The following is a 19,897-nucleotide window of genomic DNA, read 5'->3' as shown; positions in this document are numbered from 1 at the left end:
TTGAATAGTGTGGCATATATGACCTTGATAATAAATTTCCTGAGCTTTGAACTAAAGCAATTCAAAAATCCATATCCTTTTGGATGCTTATATAGGAAATTATCTTAAATACAAGTCTTTAATCAGAGAGGAGTCTTTTGCTATGGGAAACAATGACAGAGGATTGAGGGGCTTGGCCACAAGAAAGACAGAAAAGCAAATCATTTTAAATTTTGTTCAATTGAGTTTTGTGCTGTTAGAGCCTTTTCAGGTTTAAAAAAAGATCTAAAATTAATCAGCTATGGGTCTTTACTTATATTGGTCACCTGAAGGCAAAATGTATCAATTGTTTCAGGAGTTGATGCTCCACATCAAAAGTCAGTGTATTTTGGGGAGATTGCACTGTTTCCCATTTACATCATATTGTTCAGGTCTTCATGCAGCAGTGATGTTCTATTTCATCTAACAAAATTTTCAGCCAGACCTTTATTACTTCTAGTCATGATGGCTTATTATACTTCTGGAGACGAGACTGCAGGTGCTGGAAATCTAGGGGAACAGAGAAAGCCGAAGGATTTCAGTAGGCCAGGCAGCTGCTATGGAGGAAAGTGATGAATGATCCAGATGAAGGTCTCAACATGAAATGTTCACTGTTTATTCCTCTCCATAGATGCTGTCGGACCTGCTGAGTTCCTCCAGCATTTTGTATGTGTTACTATGGAGGGAAGTGGACAGTTGATGTTTTGGGTCAAAATCCTTCATCAAGATGGGAAAGGAAGAGAAGAGATACCTAGTATAAAAGGTGGAGGAAAGGGAGGAGCAAGAGCTGGTAGGTGATAGGTGGATCCAGATCAGTGGGAGAAATACCCTGTAATAGGTGAGTCAGTGAGGGGAGGAGTGGGAATGATGCATGAAGCCTGGAGGTGATAGGTGAAGGCGACAGAAAATGGGATCTAATGGAAGAGACCTGTGCACCATGGAATAAAGGGAAGGAATTGGGAAGGGGAACCGGTGGGAGGAATGGGGGAATGGAAGGAGTTGGGCTGGTGGGTCCTGTGGGATAAGGGAAAAGAAATGGATGGGGCACACGAGTGGTGCCAGAAGTTAGAAAAGCCCAGTTGGAGACAGCCAAGGTGGATATGAGGTACTGTTCTAGTCTGTGTCTAGCCTCAACTTGGCAGGAGAGGAGGCTGAAGACAGGCACATCAGTGGAATTAATATGGTGGCCACCAGGTGATTCCATCTGGTATAGCGGATGGAGCAAAGGTGCTGGGTGAAGTGATTTACCACAACCTGTGCAGGGTCTTAGCGATGAAGAGGAGACCACACCAGCTGCAGGAAGTGACACAGGTGTGAAGTGCTGCCTCATCTGGAAGGACAGTTTAAGGCCCTGAATGGTGGTATAAGAGCAGGTTCAGGTGCAACACCTAGCTTGGCTGCACGTATGAGTGCCTGAAAGGGTTTGGTGGGAAGAGCAGAGTAGAAGAGTGAGTCACGGAGAGAGCAATCCCAGCTGAGAAGGGAGGGGAAGTTGTGCCTGGTGGTAGGATCCTGTTGGAGACGGTGGAAGCTATGGAGAATGATATATTGGATATCTAGGCTCACTGGGATGGAGCTGTGTATTCAGAGCTCTATCCTGTGATGTTGGGGGCACAGATTGGAGTGAGGACGTGTGCACGGGGAATTAAGTGATGCAGGTGTAGGTTCCAACGATAGCGTGAAAGGGACAGAATTAGCATTTTCTCAAAAGAAGGACATCTGATCTCCTGGAGTGGAAAGACTATCAAAGAACAGATGCAGCAGAGATGGAGGAACTGAGAAGAGACTCACATTCTTGCAAGTGATTGGATGGAATGAGGTGCAGTTAATGTAATCATGGGAGTCAGTGGATTTGTAGATGATATCAGTAGATAATCTGTCAATGTAGATGGAAACAGAGATCCAGAAAGGGGAAAACTCTCAGAAGATGGATCAAGTGAATCTGAAGATGGGATAGAAGTCGATGACAAAGTTGATGAAATTGACAAGCTCTGCATGGCTGTAGAAAATGGCACAAATGTAGCCATCATTGTAGCGGATTAAGAGTTGGAGGGCTTTAGGTTTGTAGCAAGGATTGCTCGAGAAAGCGACTGAAAGGGCCCACGTGAGTGCTCATGTTGACACCCCTGGTCTGAAGTAAGTGGGAGGAACTGAAAAGAAGTTTTTGAGGGTTCGCACCTGTTCTGCCAGATCGAGCATGGTGGTGGAGGGAACTGGTTGGCTTTGCTATCCAGAATAAAACAGAGCTCAAAGGCCTTCCTGTTGGGGGAAGAGAAGTGTACAAAGATTAGTCATCTGTGGTGGAAATGAGGCAGTCACAGCCAGGAAACTGGCAGTTGTTGAAGTGGTGGAGAGTGTGTGAGGTGTCACAGATGAAGTTCAGATACTCAATAAGAGTACAGTAGGGTGAGAGCAGTCAGAAACAATGGGCCTACTGGGACAGTTTGGTTTGTGAATGTTGGGTGGAAGATCGTAACATGGTAGGGTGAGATTGGGAGCTATGAGGTTGGAGGCTGCAAAGGTGGTGGTCACCAATACATTTTTGTCTGGCCTCTAAATCAGAGCTCATCAATTTAGTTGGGCTCCTTGCCCTATAAAGCCTACATTTAAAAATTCTCAGGTGTTTGTTGTTTGTGTTGGCTTCTGATCTTGTACTTAGCAGCTACTGAGTTCCTTCTGTCACAGAATTATATTGATAGTATGCAGTTCTCTGGATCAAGTTAATATTGGTGAAATGAACCACAGGTAGTTGGTACCAGTTCTTTTGGAAGCGAAAAGCTGTTGTTATACTTCCTCATTAATCTTAAATTAGTGTATATCCACTTACTGCAGTTCATCATGGCAGCTTTCATAACAAAAGGACCATTATACTGCATAATATGCAAGCAGTATTCTGTAATTTAGCATGTTGCCTTAATGAAAAATGTTTATACCTAGCTTCCGTTGGTTAAAAGCTATTTCTCATAGATCAGACTTTTTAAAATATAGTTCTCTTTGATATTTCTGAAGTTGGTAACATATTTTCTGAGGGAATGGTATTTGAGAATTGCACTGTACTGCTGCCACAGTACAGCTGGTAACCTTTCCCCCAATCTTTCCATATCTATTTTCATGCAGGAAGCATAAATTTCCAAGTGTGAGTGTATAACGGCTGAGTTATGATGTGCACATCACAATTTATGTAGTGAAGTCAATGTGTTTTGTGGCACTGCACAGTACAGTAAATCTAACTGAGTTATTTTGTGACAGAAATATTACAATACATACGGCAAAAGGTTTGATGCCTTTATAAAGGAGCTGTGGGTAAAATACTCTCTATCATTTTAAAGTTTAAAGATCTATTTTGAAGTGAACAAATCCAGAGGCAGCTGTAATTAAATTGCCTGTTTAGCTAACTAATTTTATAATTGTCATGAGTAAAACTTGCATTTACATAGTATCTTTCACACCCTTTCAGAAAATCTCTGTGCTTTACAGCCATTGAATTTTTTGGCATGTAGACATTGTTTAAGGTTATGTGGGAAATGAAATAACTGACGTTATGCAGGAAACTCTCAGACATGTCATGTGATACTATCTGTTAATCAGTTTTAGAAAATCTTTATTAAGCATGAATACTGACTAGGACAAAGGGTAATTTCTCTTCTCTTTGAAATGACACCTTGAGGTGCTTTGTGCCTAACTGTAAGACCAGACAGTGCTTCATTTTAATGTCTCATCCAAAAGCCCTCACAATGAATCATGCAGCTTCACCTGGTGCATTCACCTAAATGATAAAATTCTTTGTTTTATCAGTTTAGCTCTGCCCATCATTTTAATACAGCAAGAGTGACAGAAAATTGCACATTCTAGTTCCAATATAATTGGTTTTCCCTTCAATACCACATCCATCTCTGTGTCATTGTTGTTTCTGTACTACAATGTGCAGAATGCTATCAAGTCTACTGTCTGTGTCCTGGACTAGCTACTGCAGACTTCTCAATGCACTATATATAAAAAAAATGCACCTAAGCCGTTTCTGCAAAATCCTCCACGTTCACTCTCAGGAACTTTCCCAGCCCAACATCCACAGCTCTGAGGGATTTGGGCAGGCTTGACACCAGACTCGCAAATCAGGCGAACTATTCCAAGGTTTGTCATGCAAGAATATTGACAGGCAGAATGAAGCAATAAAGGTTGCAAGAATGTGCTCAAAACATCCGTAAAGAAATGAGGCACCCCCACTGACCGCTCAACGTGGAGACGAAGCATGCTGGACGATAGCACCATGTGCCAGGAAATGCACAGAATCCTTGTATAAATGATAAGAGTACATGCACCACCTCATCGGTCACCTGCAGTTCCATCTGTGGAAGAGTCTGTAGTTCCCACATTGGCTTCATTAGCCACTTCAGATCTTCTAAAACCAGAGTGGAGGCAAGTTGTCAATGATCCACGATCCCAACAAACTGCCAAAGCAGATGGTGAGTGTCAGGAGTACAGAGTTCTTGTATCTGCGTAAATACATTTACCATATCAGCAGTGTGGTGGAGATGATGGTGATATGTAGGGCTTGATATATTAATCATGGCTGGAAATCAGAAGTCCATGACTTTGCTATTTGCTACCTTGGTCAGTATACTTAGTTTTGTCATTCACTTTCTTTTAAAGTCAATTGTGGTAGAAAATGGCTGAGGAAGCTGTAATGTATAGATTGTGCAACCATTTTGTAATGGAAGCCTGTGTTTATTGCTACATTGGAACATGGTCCCAGTGATTTGGGAGTGGAAGGAGTTTTGGATCATTTGGAGGTAAGATGAGGGAATGATTGTGGGCCTGGATTGGTAGAAGTAGTCAAAAGGCTTGGGAGAGCTGAAACATATATTCTGAGATGGTGTCCTGAATAACTGAGGAAGGTGGGTATACTGCAGCTGGTGGGAGGGGTGATACAAATCTGGTTGTGTTACATCCTGTTAGGAAAACAGCAATGCACAGGTATGGAAGGTGGATAGAGCCCAGTCCATCAAAGGCCCTCTCCACCATGAGCTTATTTACTAACAGCATTGCCACAAGAAAGCAGCATCTATCGTTGAGGACCCCTGTCATTAAGGCCATGTTTTCATCTCGTTATTACCATTAAAGGAGGTATGGGACCTTTATGTCCCATGCCACCGGGTTCAGGAACAGCTAGTACCAGTATTATTTATTTACTTTCTAAATTAATATTTGCATGATTTGTCATCTTTTGCACTATGGATCAATCTTTGATAAATGTAGTTTTTCATAAATTATATACATCGTACAATTTTGTTCATTTGGAAATTCCTGAATGTGGGAAAACCAGGAAGTCAATTCTCAAGGTATGGAGGTGTTGGGATAGACCAAATGGATCAAACAGCACTGTGTGAATGGATTTGAAAATGAGGGTGTGCAGTAGTTAGGTCTCTGCCGAACGCCCATCCTTTAGGGGGATTAGCACGAATGGGAAAGTCTGGCAGCAGTGAGAGATTGTGGACCAAAATGAGAACAAGTGTAAAATCTAATGGAACTGGGTCATAGAAGAAGGAGGAGGCAGTACCCCTGATATGATATTTTGATTAAATGCTAATTATTTAAATAGCCATTTATTTTAAATACTTTAAACTGATGATCACTATTACCATATGTACCTCATTCCAACAAATTGACATTGGGATCCTCCCTTCTCTGAGTGTGATAAAAAATAATTGGTGTGGTATTTAGAATTCACATCTGGAAAAAAACTTTTTGGGACATGATACAACTGGTGGGAGATTCCAAGTTCTGAAGTCTTGAGGGAATGGTTGTCATTCCAGTGCTTGTTCTTTTCTCCCCCCTTTCATGACTGAATCTCTGACCATCGCAGCCATCTCCCTTTGAGGATGACCATTTCCATGCACTTCCCTCTTCTGCAGTGGCGAACGTCATATCCCATCAACTTGCATTTGTTTTTTTCATTTCTTATTGCTTTATTTCGATAAATGCTGATGCTGCCCAGTGACTTTGTGCAATTCATTTGGCTGCACACTCCGAAGGAATGCAGAGATTATGGAGGTTTGTTCCACTGGAAGATATTAGAGACATTGAGGAGCAATGACATAGAGATCTGAGCAAGGATGAGGATTTGAAGATTGAAGTATTGTTTAACCAGAGGTGGGTGTGGCTTATTGCACCATGTGATGGATGAATGGGATGCTGGGAGTCAGGATACAGGTGGAAAGGCTTTCAATGACTTGGAGTCGAAGAGGATTATAGATGGAGAATAAACTTTCATAAAAATTGTGTGTAGTTTATATTTAGGTTTTTCTTGTGAATGCTGCTAACATGACACGTGATTCTGCTGCGTTGTACCTTTATGTAGATGCTTATCTTCTGCATATGGCAATTAAATTGACTTCAACCTTGTAAAGCCAGCGAGGAGTGTTCTGGAATTATAAAGTCTACATGCGGAAAGAAACAGATTGGGCTTTAATCAGCAGATAAGCTAAGGAAGGGTCAGACTCTGGTAATAAACCTGGCAAGGCAGCAAACCCCAATGTTGTACCTGGCTGGGTTCTGAAAGCTTGTGATGACTAACTGGCTGGAGTGTTCAAGCACATCTTAAACCTTCACTGCTATGGTCTGAGGTTTCCACCACCTTCAGAAGGGCAGCAATTATTCCAGTGCTCAGGAAGAGCAGGGTGAACTACCTCAATGACTGTAATATCACATCATTGATAATGAAGTACTTTGAAATGTCGGTGAAGGTTAGAATTAATTCCCGCATGGTCAAGGTCCAGGATCCACTGTAATTTACCTTCTACCAGAACACGTCTATACCAGATGCAAACTCACTCTGCTCTGGAGCACCTAGACAACCACAAGACATATCAGTTCAACCCCATTGTTCCCTCAATGCTAATAAGCAAGCTTCAAAACCAAGGCCCCTATACTTCCCGCTGCAAATTGATCCTAAATTTCCTTATTGGGAGTTTATAGTCTGTGGGGAATGGTAATAAAATCTCCCCCTTGTTGACTGTCAACACAGGTGCACCTCAATGTGTATTTTGCCCATTCCTCTACATTCTCTACACTCATGAATGTGTGGCCAAGCCCAGCTCAAATGCCATTTATAAAAATGCCATTGACAACATGGGTGGAATCTCGGATGGAGTAGATGGGGCTTACAGGAATGAGATAAACGGACTCGTTGAGTGGTGTCGCAGCAACAACCTCATGCAATGTCAGTAGGATCAAAGAACTGATTGTGGGCTTCAGGAAAGAGGAAATGGAAAGGATTTCAGCAGAGGAAAGGATAAGCAGTTCCTGGGCATCGCCATCTCACAGAGCCCAATACGTTGATGCAATCACACAGAAGGCTTGCCAGCTGCTCTGCTTCATTAGGAGCTTGAGGCTATTTGATATATTTCCAAAATCTCTTAAGATGTATGACAGAGGGCATTCTGACAGGATCCATCACAGTCTGGTAGAGAACCTTCATTGCAGAGAATTGCAAGAGGCTGCAAGGGATTATAAACTTAGCCAGCTTTCTCACCGGCACAACCCTTCCCACTGCAGAGGACATCAGGCTGCATCTCAGAACACAGCATCCAGGACATGTCTGCTTCTTCTTATTACTATTGGAGAGGAGGTACAGGAGCCTGAAGACACACACTCAGTGATTCAGGGACAGCTTCTTCCCTTCTGCCGTCAGTTTCTGAATGATCGGTGAATCCATGAATGTAAGCTTGTTTCCTTTTGCACTATTAATTTGTGTAATTCATAGATTTGCATTGTACTGTTACTGCAAAACAACAATTTTCATGTCATTCTGTCATTTATTTATTGAGATACAGCACAGAATAGGCCCTTCATGCTGCCCAGCAACCCCCAATTTAACCCTAGTCTGAACATTGGACAATTTACAATGATCAATTAACCAACCAACCAGTATGTTTTTGAACTGTGGGTGGAAACCAGAGCACCCAGAAGAAACCCACGCAGTCATGGAGGAAACGTACAAACTCCTTACAGGCAGCAGTGGAAATTGGACCTAGGTCTGATACTATAAAACCTTGTGCTGCCCCTGAGATAGAAAAGCCATCTGCAGTGAAGTTGCAAGTTATATGTTGGGAAGTTGAAAACTAAAATTTTGAGCCATCTGATTCTTGAAGACTATTTTTGAAAAAATGATTGAAAGTTTATGAAGTTATTGACCATTGTGTTGATATTTCTGACGATTTGTTGAAAAGGTAGCTTGTTTATTTGCCAGCTTTCTATTGATTTGGTTCATATGATTGTATCTGCATTAGTTATGAAGTGTAACACTGATCTGGGTGAACCATTTTGTTAAATGGCTTGTCACTTTTAGAATGAATGGGGAAGAAATATTTCTTCATTGACCTTGGCTTCAGACTAAAATAAAATGCAATAATTTTTTTGTTCTAATTAAGCGAACCATTGTTTTCTGTACAAGTGTAAGCTCGGCAACAATCAGTTGGGAAAAATAGTGCTATATCTGAAATACCAACACGACAAAAATATGTGGCTGACTTTCTGAACTGCTCTTCTGTGACTTGGATGGTGCCTCTTTAATTGCTGACCCACTGGATTCTGATTTAAATTGAGTTTCAAGCTTCAGCCTCAAAGCCATGGTAACAATAGGTGCTGTCATCATGCTTCCTGTCAGATTTGTAGTTTCAAGAGTCTATCTTTGATCAGCAATTATTTCATGGTAGATGAGGCTAGCAGTTTGGCCAGCAGTAATCAGCCCATTCAACTAAAGCTGGTCCCATTCTGAACTGTTTACAACCAGTAGATACAGGAACTTCGCACACATGTTCCACCCCTTCCAATTTGTGCTCCATGGGAGAGCACTGCAGGGAATCACCAAATGCTTTCCTGCTAACCTGAGTTTGTAAGGACATTTTGTGTTCCCTCTCTGGGGCCGTGAAATAACATCATCTGGACAACGGTACAACAGATTGGGGGGAGAAAAAATGTTTTTTAAGAAGGGTTGGTGACATACTCAACGAAAAGTTTGTTTCAGCGGACTGCCTAATGCTGCATATGAATGCAGCTTCAGACCTTGAAGTATTAGCGTAGGGAGCGACTTGGATTTAAAAACCCAATCAGCTGAATGTGCACTTGAAGCCAGTATTGTTAAATTTCCATGAGGGTATGTAATTTAGTTTACTTCAGAGTTTTGATCTTAAAGAGATGTGTAAAGTTGTACTTTTGAACTGAAACAATGATAATCAAAGAGGCTGAATGTTTCTGATGATGCTTCACAAAGGAAGTGGATCACAATTGTATACATCATCTGGATTTACTCAGATTTTTAAATGAGATGGGACTCTGCATTACCAGAAATGCAAGCTAACCAAAAGAAAGTCTTACATCCTGTCTCATTTGTCCAAGCTTTTAAACAGAACAGACTGGCATTACTTTTGGGAGAAACATTTCTGGGACTGCTGGCCTTTTTAAGGGAAATGGAACCTAAAGCTGTCCGTAAAAAGCTACATCTACCATTTTACTTAGATTTGTTCCATTAACAAATAAGCAACCTCTAGTTAGGAATATCTTGTCCATAAGAATTTGGTAAATATTATTAATGTCAGTAAGTAATTTGGCAAACCAAGTTAATGGCACCTCTGGTGTAAACTCAAAAATAAGTGTAGCTTTTAACTTCGTGGTGAGATTGAATTCACATGAGTTAAAAGTTTTAGTCATACTTTTGAAATAGTGAATACTCCTTTGCCAGTTGAAGACAGAACACCAGTGTTGTGTAAGATAGGAATTCACCTCCTTGAAACTTGCTTTTTCTGGCAACTTCATCTGACTTTCTCAGCAATAGCGTAAGTACAGCTTGTAAAGCCACAGTGTCTGTGGAGCTGGACTACAAACTGGAGCATAAAGCACATTCTGCAGATACAATGAGTAAGTAATCTTTCATTAGCAAAGATTGGTACTTCATATAGCTGGTAAAACTGAGAAATCAAAAACATTGTTTCATGGTGGATAGTGTAACACTGTGCTCTGACAGATCTACTAATTTGACAAAACATTGTTTGGAACATGTGAAATTCGCACTGCGTCCTTCTATTTTCAGTGATGATAAAGGATGTAACACTTTAAATTTAGTTCTCATGCACAATAGGAAATCTTATTATTCTGTGGTCTTTTGTATTTTAACTGGTTACTGTGAGGAATAGAGATGCAAAGTAGTTCTAAAATTACTGACTGGTTTTTTTCTCTCTGGAAATACCTAAAGTTTTAACACATTCCATTTTCATTTGCTGACAACGGAAATCCTTGGAATGCTAAGCTTAATAAGTGTTAAGTCTCCTGAGGTAATGGAGTAGAATTTCTGTCTGTGAGGACGTAAAGACCGCTCTGTGTGGGTGTGCATGGATGTGTGTTCTGGGGGTGGGGGAGGAACTCAGAGCATGTCATAGCAGAAGAGGAAGTCGTTGATCACAGTAAGGACAAATTCTCAGCATATTTATTACATGTGTGGAATTTACAATTAACTTCTCAAGCATTAGCTCAGGTTTGGGCATTAGAAGCTGAAAGCTTACTCGAGTAAACTTAAATGTATGTGAAAAGTTGCCATTGACCTGTTAGCTAGTTAAAAATATTTTGATTTGTACCTAACTTTCAATTGTTGCAAATCAACTGTGTTAATATTTAACAACTGTTGTAACATTAACAACATCATGATGCGATAAGGGGCATAGGTAGGTTAGATAGTCTGAGTCATTTTCCAGGGCAAGCAAGTCTGAAAGTGGGGGGGGGGGGGGGGGAGGGTAAAAGTTAAAGGGTACCATATGTTTTTCACATAAAAGGTGTTGAATATTTGAAACAAGCTGCCAGAGGAGGTAGTGGAGGCAGATACTATTACAGTGTTTAAAAGTTATTTGGATGAGTAGCTGGATCGGAAAGAAGTAGACAATATGAGCAAATTACGTTAGCGTAAATATGCAAGGACAAAATATTCTATAAGGATGTGTTTCTGTACTGTACATTTCTATAATTCTAAGGTCAAAAATTCTTTTCAGTTTGCAATGCTTACATCTGTTTTTGGTGTGTGTGTGGCTCTGTTCAGAGTCTGACTTTGCAAGGAATGGAAATTTCACTTCTGGATACCATTGTTCTCTTTTGAATGAAGATGCATGTCAAAGCTGATGCACTGCCCAGTCAGTGAGCCTCTGGGCAAACAACATGCTGGTTTCAGCTGAGTGCGTGCTTAATGAGTGGCTTTGCTGGCCTCTAAGTAGAAACAAGCAATAGACTTGGTTAAGTTTTAAGTTGGCCTGAAATTGATGTAGAACTTTGGAGGAAAAGTTTGTAGCTTGAAGATGAAGTAAGTAAAATGAGGATTTTTTCCTCAAAGATTTGCAGTTAGTTCCCTTAAAGATGTATAATTATTTCCATGTGAATGTCACCCAAGAGTACCATGTATGGGTGTTACTGAAGAAATATTGACCCTTCAAGACACAGATCAGCATAAACTCAAATATGGAGCAAAAAAAAATACTGGAGGAACTTGCTGGGTTAGGAATTGCCAGTAGAGGGAAATGGACATTCAATGTTAGGGTCAAGAACATTCATCTGGACTGAAAGAGTAGTTAGTTGTTGCTTTTGTAAAACAAGGAGCTTGCTGGAGGGAATTCATCGACTGAGGTGAAACTTTTAAATTCAGGCATGTACAAGAGGCCTCAGTTGGAGGAACACAAATATCAGAAGATTATAACATTGGCAGAGCTGACAGGAAATCGGATGAGGGAAACTATGAAGGTGTTTGAAAACAAATGTGAATTTTTAAAGTGAGCTATTGTTTATTGGAGAGCCAATATAGGTCAGAAAGCCCTTGAGTAAAAACAATTAAAATGACATTCGTCCCCATTATAAATGTAATGTGGTAACAATGGCTGATGTTTTATTCATGAATGGAATAATGTCTCAAATTCACCTCTTACTGGAGTCTTAAATTCTTGAAGTACAGTCGGCCCTCCTAATCCGTGGGTTCCGCATGAGCGGATTCGACCAACCGCGGATCAGGAAAACCCAGAAGTTTTCTCTCCAGCACTTGTTGTTTGAGCATGTACAAACTTTTTTTTCTTCTCTTTTTTCCCTAAACAATAAAGTATAACAACTATTTACATAGCATTTACATTGTATTAGATATATAAGTAATCTAGAGATGATTTAAAGTATACAGGAGGTGTGCATAGTTTACTACGGATCGGGGTTGGAAAAAAAACCGGAAGTTCTCTCTCCAGCACTTGTTGTTTGACAACTTTTTTCTTGTCATTATTCCCTAAACAATACAGTATAACAACAATTTACATAGCATTTACTTTGTATTAGGTATTAGAAGTAAGTCGGAACAGGTACATCCGGTATTATTTAGTGTCATTTAGTCAGACGTTTGGCTTAGTATACAGTATATATTTTACCTTTCTATGCCTATAAAACACTTAAGAAATGTATGTATTTCAATAATTAAACCACTGCATTGCTTAGTAGTACAGTAATTGTAGCTTTCATCAGGGTAGGGCCTTTCACATGCTCCATTATTTTCACTTTCCTTTAAAATTGTTCCGATCGTTGACCAACTGTAGGCTAACTCTTTTCCAATGACCGATGGCATTTCACCTCTTTCTGATTGCTTTATTATTTCCACTTTATTTTCAATTGTGATCATTTTCCGTCAATGGAACAGAAACACTGCAGATTCAGCAGCAGCCATGGGTGGCGTGTCCCGAGCTCCGCCGTGTCCTGAAGTCCAGCACACTGAGACAAGTTAAATAAGGTCGGGTGCTCCACCGGGTCCTAAAGTCCACCACACTGAGACAGGTTAAATAAGGTCCGGTGCTCCACCGGGTCCTAAAGTCCACCACACTGAGACAGGTTAAATGAGCATCCGCATTTTTTGGTATCCACAGGGGATCCCAGAACCAATCCCCTGTGGATAAGGAGGATCAACTGTATTTTGATGTGTCTTTGGCTAGTGGATACCTTAAATAAGTTTATAGCCTGATTGACACGTGTGCTGAATTTCTTTAGAGAAGATGTCCTTAAAATAATTTTCCGGGGTTCCAGTTGTGATGGAGTCTAGGGAGGAACAGGCAAGTGGGATTAGTAAGACAAAACTGTTGGTCAAGATGTGGTGGGTTCAAAGGCCTGTATGACTCCAACTCCAGTTGTTACTATTCTGGATATCTCTGCAATTGAAAAATTATCTGACCTAGGCATGAGGAGCTGTATTGTTAATAGCAAATGCTACGTTAAATGATTGCAGTGGTATAAGTATTTCATGAAATGGCTATTTTGGGGGAATTGTTGGAGATAGTGCAAAGTTTGAACGTTAAGTTGAGGTAGAGCTTTCAGGTAAAAGCCAGGGTCTTCCAGAGTGTTACAGAATAGAGAGACACTAGAGTGGAAGTACATGGTTTTCTGAAAGTGGAATCGCAGGTAGGGTGATGAAGGTGATGAAGGCTTTGGCATTTTGGCCTTCATTAGTTAGAGCACTGAGTCAGGAGCTGGGAGGGCATTGTATGATTGTCCAAGATGCTGTGTTTGGAGTCTTGTGTTCAGTTTTGGTTGACCTCCTTTAGGAAAGGTAACACTAAAAAGAATACAGAAAAGTTTCGTAAGGATGTTGCCGCAACTTATAAGATTGAGTTTGAGGGATAGGTTGGACAGGCTTGGACTTGATGCCTTAAAGCGTAGAAGAGTGAAAGGTGATCTTACAGAAGTGTATAAAATAATGAAGGGCATAGATAGGATGAATGCACTCAGTTCTTTTTTTTTTACTAAAGTTGGAGAATCAGGAACTTGAAGGCATTAGTTTAAGAGGAGAGGGAAATTATTAAATTGGAACTTTGGGGGGACTACTTTACACAAAGGATGGTTTTTATGTGGAGTAAGGTGCCAGAGGAAGTGGTTGAGGCATGCACAATAACCATTTTTAAAAGACAGTTGGCCATGTACTGTACACTTAGTAAATGTATCTAGTTGTAACGTTCTCCTTCGGGTGTAACGAACGCCGAATTTAACGTCGAGATAAACCAGTTAATAAGAACCAGATCGCAGTAAGATTAACCATTTACTGTTCACTCTTCACATTAACATATGGTGAAAACTGTTGATAAAACAATACAAGATTGATACAGTATTTGTTCCTTCCTTAATATCACATTTCAAGTGTAAATACTTGCAAAGGTGACTATAACTACATTACACTAAGGTGCAGTATACAGGGAGAGTTTACCTGCTCCATTGACTACTTTAAATACACTTCCATGCAAACTATCCGCGACTCTTTAACCAACGAAAGCATAAACATTATCTACCGTCGTTACTTCTAACAGGATCAGCATTAACATCTTAGTTCAATATATCGATTATCTATTAACTTACAGTGTTGCTCTCACTGTGATTTCTCATGCCTGCAAAACTGCTTCTGCTCAGGTGAGCCTCGTGGAAAGCCCCCACCCTCGCGCTAATTTCAAACCGGTATTTTCCCACAAGACGCGGCGAAACCGGATGTGACGTCATCGCATGCCGATATATTTTACATGCAATGAATATACTTTAAACACTCCTAATTCTAACTAGAAAATACTATTGAATGAATTACTAAGCGAAAATATTATAAACTAAATAACTGTCGTAAAGACAGCACACTAGTATTCGGAATAAGGTGGATGAACTTGTGGCACAATTGGAGATTGTTCAGTATAACCTTGTGGTAACACATGGCTGAAAGAAGGCCATAGTTGGGAGCTTAACATCAAAGGGTATACCTTTTCTCTAAAGGACAGACAGGAAGGCATTGGCGGCTGGTGACATAGGGGTCAGAGTATGTCAAATCCTTGTGGGTGGAGCTAAGAAACTGCAAGGATAAAAAACTATTGGAATTGTATATAGGTTTCCAAATAAGTGCCAAGATGTGAGGGTGAGATTGCAAAGGGATCGGGAAAGGGCATGTAATAAGGGTAATGTCACAATTGTAATGTAGGACTTCAATATGCAAGGGGTTGGGAAAATCAGGTTTGTGTCAGATTGCAAGAGAGGGAACTTATTGAATGCCTACAAGATGGCTTTTTAGAGCAGTTTGTTCTTGACCCTACTCGGGAAAGGCCATCTTAGATTGTGTGTTGTGTAATAATCTAGAATTTATTAGGGAGCTTAGTGTAAAGGAACATTTAGGAGACAGTGATCATAGTATAATTGAATTCATACTGCATACTTGCCCAGGTGGATTGGAGGGGGTGACAGCAGAGCAGAGATGGCTGAGGTTTCTGGGAATAGTTCACCAGGTGCAGGAGAGATGTATCCACAGAAGCAGTAGTTCTCAAATGGCAGGGGCTAGGCAACCGTGGCTGACTAAAGGAAGTTAAGGACTGCATAAAAGCCAAGGAAAATGCATATAAGGTAGCAAAAGTGAGTGGGATTATTGAGAAACTTTTAAATTTCAACAAAAGGGAAATTTTTTAAAAAGCCATAAGAGGAAAGAGATGAAATATGAGGACAAACTAGCCAATAAGAAAGTTTTTGCAGCTATAATAAGACTAAAAGGGAGGTGAGAATTGATATTGGACCACTGGAAAATGATGCTGTTGAGGTAGTAATGGGGGACAAGGAAATGATGGATGAACTGAGTAAGTATTTTGCATCAGTCTTCACTGTGGAAGACACTCGCAGTGTGCCAGAGGTCTGAGTGTCAGGGAGCAGGAGTGAGTGCCATTGCTATTACAAAGGGAAAAAGTGCTAGGCTAACTCGAAGGTCTTAAGGTGGACAAGCCCCTTGGACCAGATGGACTACATCCCGGAGTTCTGAAAGAGGTTGCTGAAGAGATAATGGATGTATTGGATATGATCTTTGAGGAATCACTTGATTCTGGCATGGTCCCAGAGGACTGGAAAATTGCAAATGTCACTCCACTCCTCAAGAAAGGAGGAAGACAAAAGAAAGGAAATTATAGGCCAGTTAGCCGACCTTCAGTGGTTGGGAAAGTGTTGGAGTCCATTATTTTGGAGTACTTGGAGAACAATAATAAAATGAGTCAAAGTCCACATGGTTTCTGGAAAGAGAAATCTTGCCTGAAAAGTCTGTTATTTCTTTGAGGAAGTAACAAGCAGGTGGACAAAGGAGAGGTAGTGGATGTCATCTACATGAGGCTGCTTAACAAAATCAAATCCTATGGTGTTACTGGAAAGATACTGGCATGGATAGAGGAATAGCTGGCAGACAAGAGGCAGCGAGTCAGAATAAAAGGAGCCTTTTCTGGTTAGCTGCTGGTCACTAGTGGTGTTCCTTAGGGGTTTGGTTTGGGACTGCTACTTTTCCCGTTGGTGGTCTGTGATTTAGATGATGGAATTGGTGGCCTTGTGGCAAAGTTTGCGGATGATTGGTGGAGGGGTAGGTAGTGCTGAGGAAGCAATGTGATTGCAGCAGGACTTTGCAGAGGGACTTAGGAGTCCTTGTGTAAGACTCCCAGAAGGTTAATTTACAGGTTGAGTCTCTGGTGAAGAAGGCAAATGCAATGTTGACTTTCATTTCAAGGGCAAATAGAATATAAAAGCAAGGAGATAATGCTGAAGCTCTATAAGACACTAGTCGGGCTGCACTTGGAATATTGTCAACAGTTTTGGGCCCACATCTCAAAGGATGCGTGGTCATTGAAGAGTCCAGAGGGGTTTCACAATGTTGATTCCAGGAATGAAGGGCTTAACATATGAGGAGCGTTTGGCAGCTTTGGGCCTGTACTCAATAATGCAATTTAGAAGAATTCAGAGGGGCAGGGAGAATCTCACTGAAACCCATCGAATGTTGAAAGGACTAGATAAGGTGGACTGTCTGTGTGTGTGTGTGTGTGTGTGTATATATATATGCGTGTGTATATATATATGTATATATATATATATGTATATATATGTGTATATATATATATATGTATATATATATGTATATATATATGTATATATATATATGTATATATATATATATATGTATATATATATATATGTGTATATATATATGTATATATATATGTATATATATATGTATATATATATGTATATATATATATGTATATATATATATGTATATATATATGTATATATATATGTATATATATATGTATATATATATGTATATATATATGTATATATATATGTATATATATATATGTATATATATATATGTATATATATATATGTATATATATATGTATATATATATGTATATATATATATGTATATATATATGTATATATATGTATGTATATATATGTATGTATATATATGTATGTATATATATGTATGTATATATATGTATGTGTATATATGTGTATATATATATGTGTATATATATGTGTATATATGTATGTATATGTATGTATATATATATGTATATATATATGTGTGTATATATATATGTGTGTATATATGTATGTGTGTATATATATGTGTATATATAGCTGTACTGGAGCGTGTATCAAGCTTCAAATTCCTTGCTGTCCACATTTTCGAGGATCTCACCTGGTCCCTGAACAACTCCGTCCTGATCAAAAAGGCACAACAGCGCCTGTATTTCCTGTGGAACATCAAGAAAGCTCACCTCTGTCCCAGGATACTGACGGACTTTTACCGCTGAACCACTGAGAGCATACTCACCAACTGCATCTCAGTGTGGTATGGCAATTGTCCAGTGTGGTGAAAACTGCCCAGCAGATTATCGGCACCCAATTGCCCACCATTGAGAACATCTACCATAAACGCTGCCTGGGCAGGGCGAAAAGCACTATCAAGGATGCATCTCAACCTAACCATGGACTTTTTACTCCCCTCCCATCCGGTAGGCACTACAGGAGCCTCCGCTCCTGCACCAACAGGCTGAGGAAGAGCTTCTTCCCTGAGGCTGTGACCCTGCTGAACCTCACATCACAGCGCGAAGCAGTATTGCATCCATATTGTACTGTCTCAGTACTTTTATATTTGTGTGCTGTAGCACTTACATTTTATTAGCAGTTATTTTGTAAATAACACAATGCTGCTTGACCTGCTCAGTTCCTCCAGCATTTTTTTTGTGTGTGTGTGTGTTACTCAGAAATTTTAGTCTGAAAGTAAACTGTATTTTTAAAAAATCTAGCAGCTAATTCAGTAAAGGAATGTTGAAATTAAACAAAAGAATGTGTTTCAATCTATTGTACACCAAAACAAATTTTCCTTTTGAAATTGGGTAGTACTTATGGTGAATACATTCCACAACTAAGATCACATGAAATGCAGTTGTCAAGAGGTTGTGTGCAGAAATTGATTGTTACATTTGCATACATCTATGGATGAGTGACAAGGTATATTTGACTAACTCATTGACTCTAGCATGCAAAAGGTCGGGTAATTTCTACCAATTTGCAGCACTCTGCAATAAAAATTTGTAACCAAACTCAGTATACACTTTTCAGCAATGCAGACCTGTGATGGTGACTTGCATTGTAAAGTGCCAGCGGAGTCTCTGGCCAATTATGAAAAAGGATATTGGTACACCAAGACTTCGGACCTGGCACAAGACTCGTGGTCCACTGGATAGCAGATCTCTGCCCCCCTATACTTAACTGAGACTTGGATCCCTGCAGCTAATACCACCACCATCTCCGTGCATTCACTGGAGGGATAAATAAGTGAACATAAGTACTTGCTCCCAGGGCAGTGACCCAGGCATTGGGGAGATGCTGCACAGATTTGTTTCGAATTCTGTTCCCATTGCTATGTTGAGCTGGCAACATCATTTCCTTCTCCAATTTCACACTCATAAAACAGTCACTCTAGTTGGAGCTCTGTCAGATGTCCAGCACAATTGGAACTCCAGAAAATGCTTTTAAGTGCACCTTCCCAAATGATATTCAGCAGACATTTGATTATGGGGAGATTACTGAGACAGTCAAAAGAATTGAAAATGTGAACAACCTCGCACTGACACCTAGAAAGCTCTGGCCTTTGACTTGTTCAAAGGAGAAGGAGCACTCACAACGGTTATGAGAAACTTGAGCTCCTGCAGTGTCAGCTGACGGGCGTCTAATATAACTAATGAATGGTGTGGATCTCCTCATAAATTACCCACCTGTCTCTACTATCAGCCACCCTGTCTCATTGTGGTGGAGTCCAGGTTTTGGCATTGGCTTCAACTATCAGTTCGGAACCCACAGAGCCAGAGTGGAAGCAAGTCATCCTCAATCCCATGGGCTGTTTAAGGAGGAGCTGGTAATGGAAATATGTTTGTGCTCTTGGCAGGGTCTACAAAAAGATGATTTATGATGTATGCAGTTTCCTATTTTGTATCCAATTTATCCCATGTTCAGCCTAATTTTATTACTCAAAATTGAATGTGATTTATTGCACTTGCAGAATTCTCTTTAAAATTAAGAGTGCCAAATCAGCCAGTGACCCATTATTTATAAGTGCATTATTCTATCTTTCTTAGTTACTGCCCGTAATGCTGTTGGAGCTCAGGGTAACATTGAAAGTCCTCCATCTTCATTGCTGGTGCAGTAACAATATTTTTTGATCTGTCAGGTTTGTTAGCCCTGAGATGAACCCCTGAACCTTGAGAACCAGTGGCCCACTCTTAGTCTGACCTCTACACTTTGACCTGTTTAGCATGGGTGACTCTACCAAGAATTAAAGCACAAGGCCCTGTCTCCAACTGATGTTGCTCTCTGGGCCATTGAAGCATGCAAGCCTACAAACCCTGCAACAAGGTTGTGGTCCTCTTGGAGGACATTTCTACCTGGTGGAATAGAATAGATGGGGAAACGAGAGCTATTGGTTATAATCCTGATTTGTAATATTTTAAAGCATTGTACACAGAAAGCTAAAGCTCTGTAGAAGA

At 40.2% G+C, this 19,897-nt stretch overlaps 1 protein-coding gene across 2 annotated transcripts in view; it reads left to right on the top strand.

Moving 5' to 3' along the window:
- The window catches only part of LOC132395448 (sickle tail protein homolog), a 640,240-nt gene that overhangs the window by 155,565 nt on the left and 464,778 nt on the right, over nt 1–19,897 (top strand). Inside the window, exon 1 of one of the 2 annotated variants that reach the window (XM_059972076.1) lies at nt 9,917–9,933. The exons of the other annotated variant lie outside the window; for it this stretch is intronic. Coding sequence (XP_059828059.1) covers nt 9,930–9,933 — 4 coding nt within the window. The 5' untranslated portion in view covers nt 9,917–9,929. Of the gene's footprint in view, nt 1–9,916; nt 9,934–19,897 lie in introns of those variants that run through there. 2 annotated transcript variants of the gene reach the window in all.

Source organism: Hypanus sabinus, chromosome 6 (assembly GCF_030144855.1).
Source record: "Hypanus sabinus isolate sHypSab1 chromosome 6, sHypSab1.hap1, whole genome shotgun sequence".
Taxonomy (NCBI): domain Eukaryota; kingdom Metazoa; phylum Chordata; class Chondrichthyes; order Myliobatiformes; family Dasyatidae; genus Hypanus; species Hypanus sabinus.
This window is presented reverse-complemented; position numbering and strand designations above follow the sequence as displayed.